The sequence below is a fragment of the Xenia sp. Carnegie-2017 genome, unplaced genomic scaffold (assembly GCF_021976095.1).
Source record: "Xenia sp. Carnegie-2017 unplaced genomic scaffold, XeniaSp_v1 HiC_scaffold_1, whole genome shotgun sequence".
In the NCBI taxonomy this organism is placed as follows: Eukaryota; Metazoa; Cnidaria; class Anthozoa; order Malacalcyonacea; family Xeniidae; genus Xenia; species Xenia sp. Carnegie-2017.
In genome coordinates this window covers 9,881,881-9,899,549 of record NW_025813402.1, presented here as the reverse complement: position 1 = coordinate 9,899,549, position 17,669 = coordinate 9,881,881, and the positions used below count along the sequence as shown (strand labels likewise).

Below are 17,669 nucleotides of genomic sequence, written 5' to 3'. Positions count from 1 at the left end.
ATTTAAGTTTTGTCGTGCCGATGTAAATATTTCTGTGTTCTTTCACAGTAAAAACAGTACATTTGTAGAGAAATATACAATGTTTATGATCTTCAATTTGCACATGTGGTGAAAGATGTTTCGTTTACCTACCGTTCTACACTTGTACTCTACATGCAACGTTAGTCATCAACGTAACACCAAATGCTTCACCGCAATGACATATTGCAGTAATTACGGCAAAGTTGCAATGACGAGTTTCCGTCGAAACTATTGGAATACGCACACGATTTGCTTCAGTTCAATATACTTTTATGGGTCCTACGATAACATTTTGAAGGCAACACGAGTACGGATAGTAAGGAGAACATGATTAGGCTAATGCAGAACGGATTTCAGAGCTCAAGCAATTTTACCAGTTTCATTTGGATTTCCTTATTTTTTAGCTATGTATCGTAATCACAAATGAAAGATGTCGGCAAAAGGCGATAAAAACGTTCCGTTGTTCCCGCTCAAACGAGCTTTCTTCACCTCGTAGTAACATAGCTATTATTGGAATCGCAGTTAAATTCTCACGAAAGAAATCTAAAACGAGTTTACGATACATATAACTACGCCCAGTTTTCGAGTTTATCGCTAAAAATGCTGTTGTTTATCTTTCTTGTCGTTGCCTGCTGTTGTTTCGGACATTGTTTTTGATGTCCGTTTCATCATGCGAGCTCCGTTGCCAAAACATCTGCTTCGCTAGATAGGGGCAAGCGCAACTTAAGTTACATGTCCTACGTGCTCTTAATAACCGTAGAGTTTTAACGTTCAAGTGTAAATTTTTCGAGGGGCAAATATAGCTGGCTATGCAGCTAATGAGGCGCTCTCGCAGTGACAAACATACGGTTCGAGCATGATTTTTAATTTGCTGCCGCACGGCTTTGATTTCGATACAATCGCAACGTCAACATATCGTCCATTTATAATTCGGCTCATCTTGTAATTACACACTGGAGTCCAACCACTCGAGTGTAAACAGTTTTATTGTTTCAAATCAACAATCATATCGTTGTGGGAGATTCGGCAATGGTATGGGACGCGAGCATTGTGAGGACATGCACGCATGCATTGACAACTCAAAGTAAACATACACATGCGCGCGCACAGGGTGGACAATTCATCTAGCTGTGATGTACCGCGTTAGCAAGGCGAGAACCTAATAGCATTTTAATTGTTGCGCTTCGAACAAAGTGTTTTCTTCATGCATGGGGGTTTATCGCCGAGGTGTTAACTCACACGTTTGAATGAAATATTGTTAGTATTGACATTCGATGATTAGAGTGAGTAGGAGGTATGTTTGCACACAACATGGCATTACATACACTCTTATTTGGAGGGCTGCTTAGTGCTTGTGCGTAAACTCCATCGAAAAGTCAGTCTATATCGGAGTACATGTTTATTTCACTGCCATTTCATATTAGTTCGTGGCAAATGTCAAACACTCTCCCTGTTCTGAATTTTGCCATAAAGTAAAGCAGGAGTTAGAGTCTAAGCTCATCAAACAAAATCGCTTCTTATGAACCATTTATAACCGTCGCAAGGACAAACTACATGACGCTGATCTTATCGGATACCTGGACGTAGCATAATATTATATTGTATGTGGGTGATTTTTGCAAAGAAGTTCAAGTTGACAGTATGATAAAAGTCTTTGAAATAATTTTATTTTGTTTCATTTCATTTCATTTCTAATGGAAAACTTGGAGTTTTCGCGAAAAACCCCATCCCAAGATGACACTTGACCATACTCAAAGCAAAATAAAAGCCCATAGATTTCATCTAAACAGTTCTCAAAGACAGTTGTACAAGACAATCAAAGCTGTTTCATTCAGCATTAATAAAACAACGCTGTGTGCGATATAAAACTCAATTGTCTACGTCAGTTGTCTTGGGGACGAAAATTTAGGCAACCATTTAATTAAGCATTTAAGTAGCAAAAGAGTAACCGCAAAATATTTCATGAAAAGGTAATGCAACTACGTTACATTCGCCAGTTAACCATTCCTGAACTGTACACCTGCTTGTTTATTTCCTCATTTTGAGACCTCCTTCAGTTTAACGAACGTAGGCCGTTTTCATGCGGCCACGTAGCTCTTTAAAAGCTTTTGCTCAATAAAATAAAATAAAATAAAACAAAACAAGTTAAAACAAAATAAAATAAAGGCAAATTATTTCTTTTTCTTTCGTTTTGGAGCGGTTTAAATATATTGCGAGCTTGTAATATATTGCGGCGAATTATTTTTGCAAAAAACTTAGAAAAAAATAAACAGTAAAAAATTCGTGACTTAGCTGCCTGGCACTCGTCACTTAGAGGCCTGGCACGACCCATCGAACGGTTGCTCGTAAAAAAATCAAGCACAAAAACAACCGCTATTCTTTATCAATTTGTTAAAGCATTTGGACGCATGGATTCTATACCGTAAAAAACATGAGTTATACCCAGCCGTAAGTCCTGTACAATTATAAATCCACCTCCAAATACAATTTACGAAAAAGAAACACACAAAATAGGAGCCGCGTCAGCGAACTCTATTCATCTTCGATCTCCGCCGCCTGTTGCTGCCACATGTTCGCATATACGCCTTGATGGTCAAGCAGTTCCTGGTGTCTGATAAAAATAACACAAGTATTGTTAATCTTGCTATTTTTTTCTTCTTTGACTACATTTTTCTACATTTTCACAACATTGAAAGGGGAATGTGGGAGAATGAAACGATTTATAGAAATTCCAATGAATTTTGTGTATAGAGCAAGAGTAAACAAGCTACATCACGGGTAATGTAAGACGGCCCATTATACGAGCACAACCTTAAGAAAAGCAGGAAGCGTTATAAAAACAAAGTTATCTATGAAAGAGAAAAAAGCCGCAATCAATAGACTGGAAGTCTTGCGTAACAAACTTGAAATTATTTAAATAATCAACAGTTCGCACGAAGATCGAGTTGTAAACAAAGAAATTTTCAATGCATTACAATTCGGGCTGTACGCAAAAAGAAAAAGAAAAACTTCGAAATATCAAAGAAAAATATTATTAGAGCCTGAACTGTTACACGAAACTTTGCTTAAACCAACTCGTCATATGCTAAAGTTAAATCCACTACGTTTAATCACATGTGGGTTAAATTCGGCAAAATGCTTTGACATCAAATTGCATCAATAATTGGATTTCACGAGGCATATAGTCGATGGGTGTGTACAAGCAGTCATGTGGGATCGATTAATAATAGCATAGCAGATGATTAGTATATAGCCCGCGTATTGTAAAAGCTCACTCACACTCACACTCACACTCACAGTCACACTCACACTTACACTCACACTCACACTCACACTCCTCGAGTTTGACATAAAAATCATGCCCTCTTTAATCATGGACAAAGACATTTGGCGGCAAGCGTTTTGCTATACAATATTGCTAATCAAGCAATAAGTCGAGTGAAAATGCCGTCATCGAGGAATTATGAGGTGATTTTGAACATCCACTCGATGATAGCGAGTGCGCTTTTAGAACAAGGCGGACATGCATGTCTCGCAAACGTCAACTTCAACAACTTTGCTATTATTTTTTCGAAATTGATTGTTTTTCGGCAAATAAAGACGAGCGTGCTGCATATGACGTATTTCAACACAACCAAAAAACGGCGTTTTAAAAATTTTCATTCACGCCGAAAACTTGTATGTCAACACTTCAAAAATAGTACAAACCAAATCGACTCATCCGTCATATACAGTCCAAACTAAGGGCTACCATGGGATAGGCTATGCACAAACAATCGAATTACCCCGAAAAGATTGTAAATAGCTTTGAGGAGCTGGGAACAACATATTTTTCTTGAGAAAATTTAATTACGCTTGTGGTGGGATGTTTCAAAAACATAATTGAAAACTCGTGTTTTTGTATACATGAATTTATCGGTGTGGCAAAAAACAAAATATCCCGCTTTTACACAGGCGTGGGTAAAGCGCTTTTTTGAAAACATAACTCGTTTAACCAGCCAATATAATATTTTTCATCTAAACATGATAATTTTTGCCAAAATTGACAATGTGAAATGAAATGGCCGTAAAAAAGGAGTTTCGTACTGACCAATAGCCCGAACATTCGTTTACGTTGTACGTCTAAATCGACTGGAACCCGTAAATCAGTTATTTTATGAAAAGCGATGTTTTCGGAAATCATTTTACCGGTTTAAAAAATTATTAGTTGTTCGCAACCGATTTTCATACGTAAATGACCACAATATTTGGTGTGAAAGTTGCCAAATTTAAACCCCAAAGGTTTTTGGGCGCCATGTTTCCATAAATTACGTCATAACGAGTATACGGAAGTCGCAAAATACATGCAACTTTGTGAAAGCTAAAAGATTTCTGGGAGTAAAAATGAAATCACACATTCCGTACAATCGAAAAATTTTCCACTGAAACGGCATCGCTTAGTGAGTATATGATGTATGCATATCACTTCGCTAAAAACGTTCGTTCGATTTATGCAATTTTTTGCAAGCGTCATGCGCGTCATGAACTCGAGAGATATAAAATTGAAAGAGATCTTGGAGTAGTTAGTTTCAGCCGCATTTCGCGCGAGTGTCAGCTCGTAAATGGCTACTCCAACTTAAAGATAAGCCTCTATATTTTCATTAAGTGAACTTACTTTCCTCTCTCTACTACTTCTCCATCTTTCAACACCAAAATGAGATCAGCATTAACAATAGTGGACAGCCTATAAAAGACAAACGTTATTATAGAAGATGACATGTTTCAGAGCAATGGCGTGCTAGGAACAATTTTTCCGCAGCCGCTATCCAATAAAAGCGCACCTCAAAGACATAACACTTTAGAAACGAGGAAATTTTTGGAATAAGAAGCCCTAAAATCCTGGACGTTGAAGGGTGAAATAAAACTAACTGTAAAAATTCAAATCCGTTTCTCCAACTCAAATTCAAAATCCAACGTCCCTTAGTGGTCTCCCCAAATAAACAGCTGCGGGGAAAGGCAAGGCCCTCAGGGCCACTCTTGTAGCACGCCACCGTTCGAGAGCAAATTTCCCAAACAGTGATTGAGAACTGTACAACAAGACGTGAAACATCTTTAAAAACTTTTTCCCAACCATGCAATTGAAAGATTGCAAAAAAGCTACAAGGAAAGTCTACACTGTAGACTTTTGGGACATACATACATAGCTAGAACTTCACAGGTTCGAACAGTAGTTCTGTCGATAATGTTTTTTAGCTACGATATCTTTTACACGCTCCACATAAATGGCTTACCTGTGAGCAACAACAATTGTGGTACGATTTGAAGTGACATTATTCAACGATGCTTGTATATTCCTCTCGGTTTGTGTATCCAACGCTGAGGTAGCCTAAAAAGTTGAAGACTTTCACGATCGCATTCATTGGCAGGGCCGTAGCTAGAACATTAAATGGGGAGGGGTGTATATTCATATATTCAGTTGTGCCCGATTCACTTCCTTTAAAAGCCATTTGGCTCTTTAAAAAAATCAGGCGGGCACTACTCAATATATGAATACACACCCTCTCCCCCCCAACCTTTCTAGCTACGACCTTGTTCATTGGATTGTTTCAAGCAAAAAAAACAAACCTAGAGTTTATCGAATATGTGACATTCGCGTTGATATTTATACAGGTCCGTACGAAACATTTTTGATTGGAGGTCGGGGTGGGGTAAGCTGATATTGAGGGCGTTTGGCGATCCGAAAATTATAGTTTATTAGCAAATTATTGAAAGGGAGGCACGCCCCAGGTTGCTGCGCGCAGGCTATGACGGGAAGGAACCGACATTACCATGTAGATAGATGGATTTATTATCTAATCTGAAATCGCATAGCAGCAAATATGAATTTTACCAGTATAATAAACATATATATCAACAAAGTTAAAGTTTGAAATATTAAAACAGAATTAGATAAAATATACCATGACGCATTGCATAAAACACAACTAAGCTGCGCATGATAAAACGGGCCCAACTAATTTTAGAATTTGTCAAAGAAATGAAATTATAAGCACATGAATGTATTGTTGCATACGGGGATAAATCAAGATGATTTTGTGGTGTGTGTGTGTGGTGTGTGTGTGTGTGTGTGTGTGCGGTCTATTTTTCATTAGATTTCAGGGGCTACTTGACGTCGTAACATCAAAGCCGTCCGAAGATGGATGATATGCCAAACTAAGTTTCTTTGAAAGGCATTGCTAGCAACGGATTAAGTTCTGTTAAGTTTTTACAACAATTGGAAGTGTTCTGCGTTAAACACTAATCACAATTGCTTTCGCCTAAATATTTGCCATATTATAATATTTCGCCTGGAGATTGGCACCAGTATAAGCCAGTAGCCACGCACCCCTCAAGCGAAGGCTATAAGGAATGCGAAGCGACCGCTGGGTGCATATAGAGTTCATTTGAGAACAGGTGAAAAAATTCACGTGATCTTGTCTGGTTGTAGCTAATTCGAAGAGAAAAATTCATTCCAAAAGATTCCATCCAACATACTTTTGATCATGTCAGCTACGCGCAACTTATCTAGCCAAAATGACAGACGAGAAATTAGACAACGCCGTAAGTGAGGATATTCGCATCATATTAATTGATCTCTCGTATAGCAAACTTGGCAATCACGAACAAAAAGCTTAGACAGAAATCGCAGAAAGCTACTTACAACACAAACATGTTCACACAATTAGGGATGAGCCGATAAGGAAAATTGCCGATTACCGAGCCGATTATCCGTAAGGCGATTATTACAACTAATTGGCTGATTTCGGTAGCTGTCGATTATTATAAAAAACATGAAAAAAATTACAAAATAGTCTACAAACAATGTAAATAAGATTTTACTGTTGACAAAATACACTGTGCTTGATTATAATTATATTTAATGTTTGCATGTCTCTAGTCAAAGCTTAGTTTTGGCAGGTTGACGTAAAAACAGGATATTGTCGGCTTGATTTTAAGCAAGTCTGCCGCATTTTTCAATGTTAATATTTCTATACTAAACACGTGACACACTTGAACTTGGTGATCTATGTAAGTTAAGCGCAATACTGACAATATTCGCGGCTATATGATTTTTACAGCGTGTGCTGTTCATTGAATTCTGGCGAAATAGCTAACTGTTTCACCCAGTAAATTAAAAATAACGCGTTTCTTTTCGGCCAATTTGAGTAAAGCAGGCTATGGTGCTGGTAGGACTCAATGATATGGAAACCCAGTCACCGTGAGGGAAGGACGCCATCTTGAAAAGTGGAAAAAATCAAAATTCACAATCAAAAATAAGTTGAAAGAAAGTTGAAAAAACCAATACTATCAAACATTTTACAACGAAGCCTAGACGATAAACTCTGCAAATGTATATCAATTAATTCAGAAGAAGCGAATTTTAGTTACACATAATAAGAAACATACTACAAATAAAGGTCCATGTTTAACACAACGTTTGAGAAAAAAAAACAAGAGAGTTTTTTATTCCGAGTATGTTTCTTATTATACTTCATAAAATTAATCTGCTGGTAATGGATTTTAATCGTACATATCGGTCAGTTTTGCCATCTTTCAAAATGGTGTCGTGCCTCACTCGTATCTAAAGAATCTCGGCAAAGTCATGTATCTAGTAGATCGGGTTCTGGGTCAAGACACACGAATGCGTCAGCGTGTTCATTTCAACGTTGCTGAGGACAAATTTCGAAAAAATTAAACCAAATATACTGGAGAATGAAGAGACGTAGCTCCAACAAAAACATACCTCATCCAAAAGTACGAGAGGTGGATTTTTCAACAAAGTTCGGGCAATGGCAACGCGCTGTTTTTCTCCACCGCTTATTTTCAAACCTCGCTCGCCAACCAAAGTGTCATAACCTATAAGACAGTTGATAAGAGTTTGACTTGTTCGTGGATTTATCCAAAGCCCTGTATTTTCAATAGTTGCGATACGTATCGTTCTCTGCCTTTCGCATTATTTTCATGGTGATTGGGTAAATATGGTCAAGTGGGTATCTAGCCGCCATTTTTGTTCTAAAAGCAGAAATTATAGCCATTTTTTTACCTAGGAGATAAATTATATAAAAAGTTTTCAATGATTTTATGTTGCGTTATAATAGTGTCAATGAAAGCGATGACGAACAGAAACACACGCCCTCCCTTGTGGCAAAAGCAGTGTTAAAGGCGTATAAATTACATCTACTGCATCAAACTAATGCTTTTCTATTTTTATGACATCAAAAAACAACTGAACTATAAAGGTAGCGATCGCTGTCAATTCATGACAAAGAAAACAAAACAGAAAATTTGTCTTCCCACATTTAATGTCTATATTTGCTGGTTTTTGCAACAAAAATGGCGGACGCTAGGCAATTTTACTCCCGGTGTCCCAACTTTTGCATGCAGGGCTCTGGATTTAGCTGATACTAACAAATTTTGTATGGGCGCAGTCTCACGCAGATGATTTCGCGGAAAACATGAACTTGTTTCCAGAGGTCCTCCTAGGAAAACGTTGAGCTGCCTGCACGCTCTGATTACTACGTATTCCGTCGATTTACGGGCATTTCCTTTATTCTGACATTCCAGGCATTCCCACATTCTTACACAGGACTCAAAATAACGGCCAGTCAACAGAAAATGAAGAAAGCTTTTTGACTGGCCAGTTTTTTATCTTGCCGGTCATTTTGACCGACCGCATTTTTACATCTTTCTGAAAAAGTACTATGGCAGTATCCGGAGTATCGTTAAATGCAAGTTTGTTAATGTAGACCGTGGATGTCAGTTGATGAATGGGAGACCTCGGTGACCCCTTTTTGTTGCTCAATCTCATTACGAAACGAGCAACAACAAAAAAACTTAAAAGAATGATGAAAAAAGGTAACAATGCGTACATGTATGAAAGCAGAGTTCGCAAAACCACATGACACAGTAAAATATAGCAACAGTAAAATGAAAAAAAGCAAAATCAAAGAAATAGTCCGATTTGAAAAATTATACTCGTAAATGACGTGTCATTCGTTCTCTACTGAGAAGATCAAGTTTGGGCAGTCACCTCTTAGAGTAACAGTTAAGGTACAGTATTTTAGCTAAGCAAAAAGAAGTCTTGATCATTGTATACATCCTCAGTTAATCACCAGAAACATTTCCGCAACACATTATGACATCAAATCAAGTATAACAAATACAGATGAAGTGTTAAATAAATGTGGCCTGCTTAGCTATCACCAAAAGTCCCAAAAATATCCGATTTCTGGTTTAAGTTTCTCCTTTTTGTGATCTTGGATGTGATAAATGAACAGCGTGATTTACAGAGTAGAAGAACTAAAATTCTCTCCGACTAATTAAATATCGAGATTTTTTACACATATTGTAATTCGACATTGTTTTACACATCATTACATTTTTCCTATTGTATATCTGTTATAGATGTCGTTAATTTCTACATCCAACCAGTGCGTCGGCTAGCCTCGACAAAGGGGGGAGGGTAGAGTGGCAATATTCATACTTGCATGTTATAATCCGCAGAAAACAGTTGATTTCAAAGGAACTTAAATCAGAATATCATCCAAACCAATTATCGAGCTATAGCTATGGCCTTGCATCCAACAAAAAAATCCAGCAGCGCTAAAGACCAGCACAATCCGCATTCTACCATGGATACACATAGACGTACAAAAGATATTATTTCTGCATAAGCAGTAAATATTTTCCCCAACTCGCAATGCAATACCGGACTTCTTAACTTAAAAATACACGTCATAATTTCCTTCTCCCCTATTTTTGCCCGACTAATGGTGAAAAATTACTTGACTTTTCAGTCTTCAAACTTTGTTGGGGGGTGGGGTGAGGCAGTTGCATAATTTGCCCTCCAGCTTAGGCGGATCTCGGGTACGTCAAAATAAAATACTGCACCACATTTTGGTATATATTTACATTTCTAAGCAGCTTAGAAGCAAATCCATTGGTAAATTTATATTGTTAAGAAATTCAAAACAATGCAATAGTGTTTTTCTGAAAGTACTTTCGATTTAAAATTGAAGAGCTAGCTATAATTTATTTTGACAAGCACTGGATCCGCCACTGCCTCCTGTCCCACACATCTGTCATTTGTGAATATGGGTTAATCTCAACTTACGGTTCGGAAATGTCAGAATACGTTGGTGGATGTCGGCAGAATCAGCGGCCTCTTCAACCTCTAGGTCTCCTGCATCGACTCTGCCGTAACGTATGTTGTATCTGAAGCATATACAAATGAAAGAAGCTAAGTAAACGTTGATGTAGAAAAAATACGTGTCATTTTCCGGGTGCATGGTCCGGGTATGAAAATTATACAAGGGCTTAAAGAGCACGAGTTCGCAAACTGAGAAACTATTTTTGAGACTGAGTGAATATTTCTGTCCCGAATGAACAGTAAACTTATATAGCTTTTTCCAAGGAAACAGTCGTATCGAATTTTGAACTTGGATTGAAAAAACAATAAAAGTAAACACTTTGTTAATTCATTTCATTTTGTAAACTAAAAATTCACTAATAGTATATAATATAACAAATGGTTAATAATTTACATTGTGCAACAAAACAAAACAGAACAGCTCTGCGCTCAAGTATTTGACTGTACAATTCCGGACAGCGATTAGACATCGTAAAATTTTGTCCGCTACTACGCAGGAAAAAATTTGCCAATAAAAAATAATTCTCTTTGTCATATAGGTGTTGCGTATGTTAAATGTGATTGGTTCATTCGTATCGTGATCTAATGACTAAAATAAATGCAATGTTTTCCCACCTGGGAAACAAGTGAAAAATGGCTGCTCGCTCATTTTAATAACATAACAAATAAAACAGCAAAAAACTAAAAAAATTTCTTGAGCTGAATAAGCGACGAAATTCAACTTTTAATACAAAAAATTCAAAAAACAATCGGACTTAGTTGAAAAAATGCTGTAGGAACAAAATTTCGCCGGACAAATCTTCCTGGACTTCGTCCCGGCAAACATTGAGACTCTTGGAAAACAAAACTCATTTTTTCCCTCAGGAGCATACAATAAGTGTACATAATATTCTTCATTGAGCAACTTTCGGAGTTCTCCCATAAATAAATTCTTTTATCGAAGAATCGACTCCAAAAGCCGACATAGAGAAAGAGGAAACTTCATTTCTCCCGGAGTTTAAAAAAACAAGGAATTTCGGCAATGATTTTACATCGATCAACAAAGAAAAACATTGTAATAACAGAGTAAATTTTATATAATTATTACAAGTCAGTTTTCTCAACTACTGGAGAACGTTTAAGAGCAGCTCTATACAATAAAAATAGCATCTCTTACCGTATATCATCATTGAACAAGACCGTGTCTTGCGGAACAACCCCAATGTGTTGACGCAAAGAATTCTGGGACACCTATAGGAGAGAGAAATGTGAAAATGTATTTGGAACAAAAATTTAAAATGAGCACTCATGGAGAAACGTACGCGTAAAAGTCGATAATATTTACGACTTGTGCTCTATAACTACAAAAATACATACATACAAACATACAAACAAACAAACATACAAACAAACATACAAAAAACAAACAAACATACACTCAAAAAACATACAAACAAACATGCAAACAAAAAAACATAGTTCTGAGCGTTAACACGCGTAATTTGCTCTTAAACAGCAAGAAACAGTTTGCTCGTACGTTAGTTTAAGTTTGGCCATAGGTAAATGTAAACAATGAGTTTGCCCATAGGTTAGTGTAAACAATAGGTTTGTCCATAGATTAGTGTAAACAACAAGTTTTGCCATATAGGTTGTTGTAAACAATAAGTTTGGCCATGGGTTAGTGTGAACAATAAGTTTTGCCATAGGTTAGTGTAAACAATAAGTTTGTCCATAGATTAGTGTAAACAACAAGTTTTGACATATAGGTTATTGTAAACAATAAGTTTGGCCATGGGTTAGTGTGAACAATAAGTTTTGCCATGGGTTAGCGTAAACAATAAGTTTGGCCAAAGGTAAGTGTAAACAATAAGTTTGTCCATAGATAAGTGTAAACAATAAGTTTGGCAAAAGGTAAGTGTAAACAATAAATTTTGCCATGGGTTAGTGTAAACAATAAGTTTGGCAAAATGTAAGTGTAAACAATAAAAGTTTGGCCATAGGTGTGGTCTTTTAGTCTCTTATGGACTTGGAACATCGTACTTTGTGTAGAACTGCACGCTAAAAAACCCCTACATTGTGTACGCTTTTTTCCTCAGAACAATAAGCAAATACACTCTTTTGAAGATTGTAAGCCAAGAAGATCTAGAGATTCGCACCTTGCTGATGTCCTGATCGTCAATGCTTATGGAACCCGAATCAACATCGTAGAATCGAAAGAGCAGTCTAATAATGGTACTTTTGCCACTGCCTGACGGGCCAACCTGGAATATAACAAGAGAAAGATACATGAGTTAGAGTTAACAAAAGACATGTGAGAGTCAGAGTTAACAAAAGACATGGGAGAGTCAGAGTTAACAAAAGACATGTGAGAGTCAGAGTTAACAAAAGACATGGGAGAGTCAGAGTTAACAAAAGACATAAGTGAGACAGAGTTAACAAAAGACATGAGAGAGACAGAATTAACAAAAGACATGGGTGAGTCAGAGTTAACAAAAGACATGAGAGAGACAGAATTAACAAAAGACATGGGTGAGTCAGAGTTAACAAAAGATATGGGTGAGACAGAGTTAACAAAAGACATGGGTGAGTCAGAGTTAACGGAAGACATGAGAGAGTTAGAGTTAACAAAAGACATGGGTGAGTCAGAGTTAACAAAAGACATGGGTGAGACAGAGTTAACAAAAGACATGGGTGAGTCAGAGTTAACAAAAGACATGGGTGAGTCAGAGTTAACAAAAGATATGGGTGAGTCATAGTGAACAATAGACATGAGTGAGACAGAGTTAACAAAAGACATGAGTGAGTCAGAGTTAACAAAAGACATGGGTGAGTCAGAGTTAACAAAAGACATGAGTGAGTCAGAGTTAACAAAAGACATGAGTGAGACAGAGTTAACAAAAGACATGGGTGAGTCAGAGTTAACAAAAGACATGGGTGAGTCAGAGTTAACAAAAGACATGAGTGAGACAGAGTTAACAAAAGACATGGGTGAGTCAGAGTTAACAAAAGACATGGGTGAGTCAGAGTTAACAAAAGATATGGGTGAGTCAGAGTTAACGGGGACATGAGAGAGTTAGAGTTAACAAAAGACATGGGTGAGTCAGAGTTAACAAAAGACATGAGTGAGACAGAGTTAACAAAAGACTTGGGAGAGTCAGAGTTAACAAAAGACATGAGTGAGACAGAGTTAACAAAAGACATGGGTGAGTCAGAGTTAACAAAAGACATGGGTGAGACAGAGTTAACAAAAGACATGAGTGAGACAGAGTTAACTAAAGACATGGGTGAGTCAGAGTTAACCAAAGACATGAGTGAGTCAGAGGTAACAAAAGACATGGGAGAGTCAGAGTTAACAAAAGACATGAGTGAGACAGGTTTAACAAAAGACACGGTGAGTCAGAGTTAACAAAAGACATGAGTAAGACAGAGTTAACAAAAGACATGAGCGAGAAAAACATAGTATAAAACAAAACACAATAAAACGCTTGTGGTGATAGGTCAATTGCCGTGTTGGCATTGGCATGTGCAAACCAATCTCAGCTCGACCAATCAATCAATCAATCAATCAATCAATCAATCAATCAATCAATCAATCAATCAATCATGAATACAATTTAGACGAAAGTTTAAAACGTTTGTCTGAAGTTTATCTGTTTCGCATTATTGTTATTTTATAAAAGAAATAAAACATGCTTTTGGTGTTTGCACTTTGCTTATGCAAGCCTCGGAGATGTTTGTGAGAGCTCTCGGGTAGGTGCAACCCTCGACCTTCGGACTTCAACTGATCAGCTTTCGAGTTCTTTCAAAAGTCTCCTAAGTTTGCATAAGCTTGCAAACACAGCAAATATTCTTTTTGTTTCTTAAGTGAAACACATCTAGAATATAATTTCACATGTTCAAAGCAAATAAACTAATTTAAAGAAGTGTTTGAAAGAAAGGAGGCTATGGTTATATACTGCACTGTTGAAAAGTTAACTTACCAACGCAAGTGTTTCGCCAGGTTTAACAAGAAATGACACACCCTTCAAAATTTCTTTTCTAAATAAATTAAGACATATGCAATGAATATGATGCAAATGGTTTAACGAAAAAGATTTTTAGGAAGAAAAGGGCTGATTCAAAGACTCGGATGACATAAAAGGTAGCATATTGCATTTACTCAATAATGTAAACCGAAGGCATGAAGCGAAGAGAGATTATCGAAAGCAACACAGAAAGAGCAATTTTATAGTCTAAAAAAGTGAAAGAAAACGCGCAAAAGCGAAGAAACTATTCTGGTCAGTTTGATTTAGGAACAGAGGTAGCAAGAGGATGTAGAACATACGACTTCCAGAAGAAAGCATCACCGAAGAAACAGACAGTGTTTTAGTCAGTAAAAGCACAAAGAAAAACTTTTCGTCAAAATTCAAAGTCGCACGAGCAAAAATAAATAGCAAAACGATCGAGCACAGTACTCGATACATATACGCTACACTTTTGATACAAAAAGAAAACATCAAGTATTGAGAATCATGCATGAGAAAGAGTGGGAGAAACATGACTTAAAGCGAAAAAAACATGTACATGCAAATGATGCAATAAATGAAAATACCACAGTATTCCGTTGGTTGAATTAAATATCAAGTATGTTGAAATGTGATGAATCCCGATATTGTGTTCAATGATAATGAGAGGATGCTTTTGAGGCAAGGATTGTAGAAAAGTAAGAAAATAACAGTTTCATCATAATGTGCTGAAAAATTTTGAGTAGAGAATAGAAGAAGTTGGACTGGAATTCATGCGTAAAACCACTGGTTGCAGCCTCACATCAAGTTCAGTTTAGTAAAGTTTAGATTCTTTTAGTCGGAAGAAATTATTATCTTGTACATTATGACAGTTTTAATATCTTATAATTTCCATTTGTCTTACCCAGTTTGGTAAGAGAAATGAACATTCTCAAATTTAATTTCACCACCGTCCACTAGGAGAGGAGGAGCATTCGGTACATCTTGTATCTAAACATAGTACGGTAAAGACTATTTGTAATAGAATTCATAAATAGGCGCAAGTGTTCGAAAGGACCAGTCAAACGAAGAGATTCATTGAATAGAACTCTTAAAAGGACAGCGGACTTTCTAAAACAGTTAATTCATATCTCGCTACTCGTGCCCCTCCAGAACACGAGTAGAGGTTTCGACTTGTGTAAGTAGAGAAATCGACTTTGTTGACACAGAATACATTGCGTATAAAACATGGCGACCGCAAGGAGTGACAAAATGTAAGTCTTCGACGAAGCCATCCTTTTACAAACGGCACGAATGATGCTAAATCTAACGCGCAAAACACAAACCTTAGCTGCACCATAAAACTACTTCATCTTTTTCAAATGTTTTGATCAATTAGATGGCCCGATCCAAACACTTTGGAAAGTTGCTCGAGTTACGAAAACCGTAAAAATCACGTTTCGCAGCATTCCCTCATGTTCGGATCAGGTCATACAGAAGGAAACTGTTTCATCACCAGAGCACATGTGTACGCCTGTGCAGGAGTCTTGTTTCATTCTTACAAGTTATAATATCGATAGTTTTGTAAAAAAACACAACTACTTACGCCACATTACTAAGCCACTATCAACCGAGCGCGATGTCCTTACAGAGAAATACCGGACCGAAGATTTTTTGTACAGACCGAGCCTGTAGGACGAGGTTTGTACAAAAAGACCGATATTTCTATATTTCTCAGTAAAGACCGACAAAGCAAGGAAAACAGAAGGTTTATTATATGGCATTATTTGACCTGAAATGAAGCCTTCTTTTCTTCTCGTCATCGCTGTTTTGTACAGGTCGGCTTTCACTTCTCTATTTTTGTCAGTAAAACATAAACCGTTTGAAATTTTGTTGTCTGGATAGCTAAACTCACTTTCCGAGTATTTTTTCTTCGACTCACATTTTTCCATGGTTTTTTGTTCTGTTTTTTTTCGTTTAGCTGCTTGCATAACGAAGTTTGTTTACATTTTGTCAAAAAATTACAGGAATTGGAGCGTGCTCAATTACGGGCAAATAATGGACCGGCAAAAATGTTTCCGAGACAGTGAATACGCGCCATTTTCCAGGAAGTGATGCATGCCATATAATAAATATTGAATATTGATTTACCACGTATAGTTATTGACATGTTACATGCAACTTGACAGAGGTACCTTCGTCGCAAAGTCGTAATGGTATAATATTCTGCACGAGTATTTCATCCAAAAAGTTGTCGGCAAATTGAATGATATTTATAAACTTGCAGCGATTCACAATGTAATGCGACGTCACTGGTTGTGTAAATCGGACATTACAAAAGCAACAATATGTTAACACTGTCATTTGAAGAGTTCTCTTCAATGAAAATAGAATTTACGTAGCAAAGTTTCATTTTAGTAGCCCTTTAAGACGAGAAGAAAAACAAGTACAAAAGCAATATCTTCTTTCTTTTTTTCTTTTCCGAAATTTGTCTTATTAATAGCTAAATCTCTAAATAATTTGTCTGAAATGAATTATGAAAGATATAAGTTTTACGACCTAAAGTACAAGCAGCAAATTCATATCGAATTGAGACATTAGATAATATAGCTATTCCAATACAAAAACAAGTTGCTCTAACAGCACTTTCACAACACCGGTCGTTTATTAGCGGAATTACAACACAAAGCATTATGGGAAACATCTATGAAAATGGAATTGCTTGTGTCACGTGTAAGAAATAGTTTCTGGTGGATGCAACTCAGACAGTATAAAAAGTAAAATCTCATCACATCTTACTTCTGCATGTTCTTTCATTAAATCAAATACGTTTTCCATGTCGATGAACGCCTGTTGTATGAATCTTAACAAATAAAAACAGGGAAAACATTCGCATCACAAACGTTAAAGACACTGAACATAAAAAAACATATCATTCGATACTTGTGGTGTTTGTCTAAATTGTTCACTTTTGCGATGATTGAAAATGTACAAAGCGCTAGGAGAAGCATTATTTTAAATAATGGGAAAATTACATTCCGGCCGGGATTTAACGTACACCTTGCAGAGCGAAAATTTTTAATTGCAATATTAAATTTAGGTGTTAACGTATCAGAGAATACAGTTTTTAAGTTTGTCGAATCTTTTCATTTTTATGGCTATTTAAAGTTGGCAAAAATGCTCCTTTTAAAGGAACTTGTCCGTCGTTTGAAAAGGCTGGAACGACTTACTTCGTGATGTCAGGCAAGGAATTCCGTAATACAAGATACATATACCAAGTACCTTTGATGACGTAAGAATCTGGTTTGACCCAGACTTCATGTAACGACGGACAAGGTCTGTTAAAAAGCAGCTTTAAACCTTCATAACAAGAAGACAAAAAATTAAAATTTTTTTACACCGCTACGTTAGACCTAGTTTCGATATCGCAAATAAAAGTTTTTGCTGACAGGGGCACTTTAACACTGTGCACTCAATTCCTCATAACATAAGCACAGCTTCGCAAATTGCATTTAATC

The 17,669-nt window shown here is 36.8% G+C and overlaps 1 protein-coding gene across 1 annotated transcript in view; it reads right to left on the bottom strand.

Moving 5' to 3' along the window:
- Positions 1–1,666: 1,666 nt before the first annotated feature.
- Positions 1,667–17,669, bottom strand: part of LOC124438842 (ATP-binding cassette sub-family B member 6-like) — a 30,132-nt gene continuing 14,129 nt past the window's right edge. The window contains 10 exon segments of the mRNA XM_046989057.1: positions 1,667–2,632; positions 4,676–4,744; positions 5,292–5,386; positions 7,784–7,896; positions 10,154–10,254; positions 11,346–11,419; positions 12,325–12,429; positions 14,149–14,206; positions 15,077–15,162; positions 16,951–17,014. Of these exon segments, the coding sequence (XP_046845013.1) occupies positions 2,554–2,632; positions 4,676–4,744; positions 5,292–5,386; positions 7,784–7,896; positions 10,154–10,254; positions 11,346–11,419; positions 12,325–12,429; positions 14,149–14,206; positions 15,077–15,162; positions 16,951–17,014 (844 nt within the window). The 3' untranslated portion in view covers positions 1,667–2,553.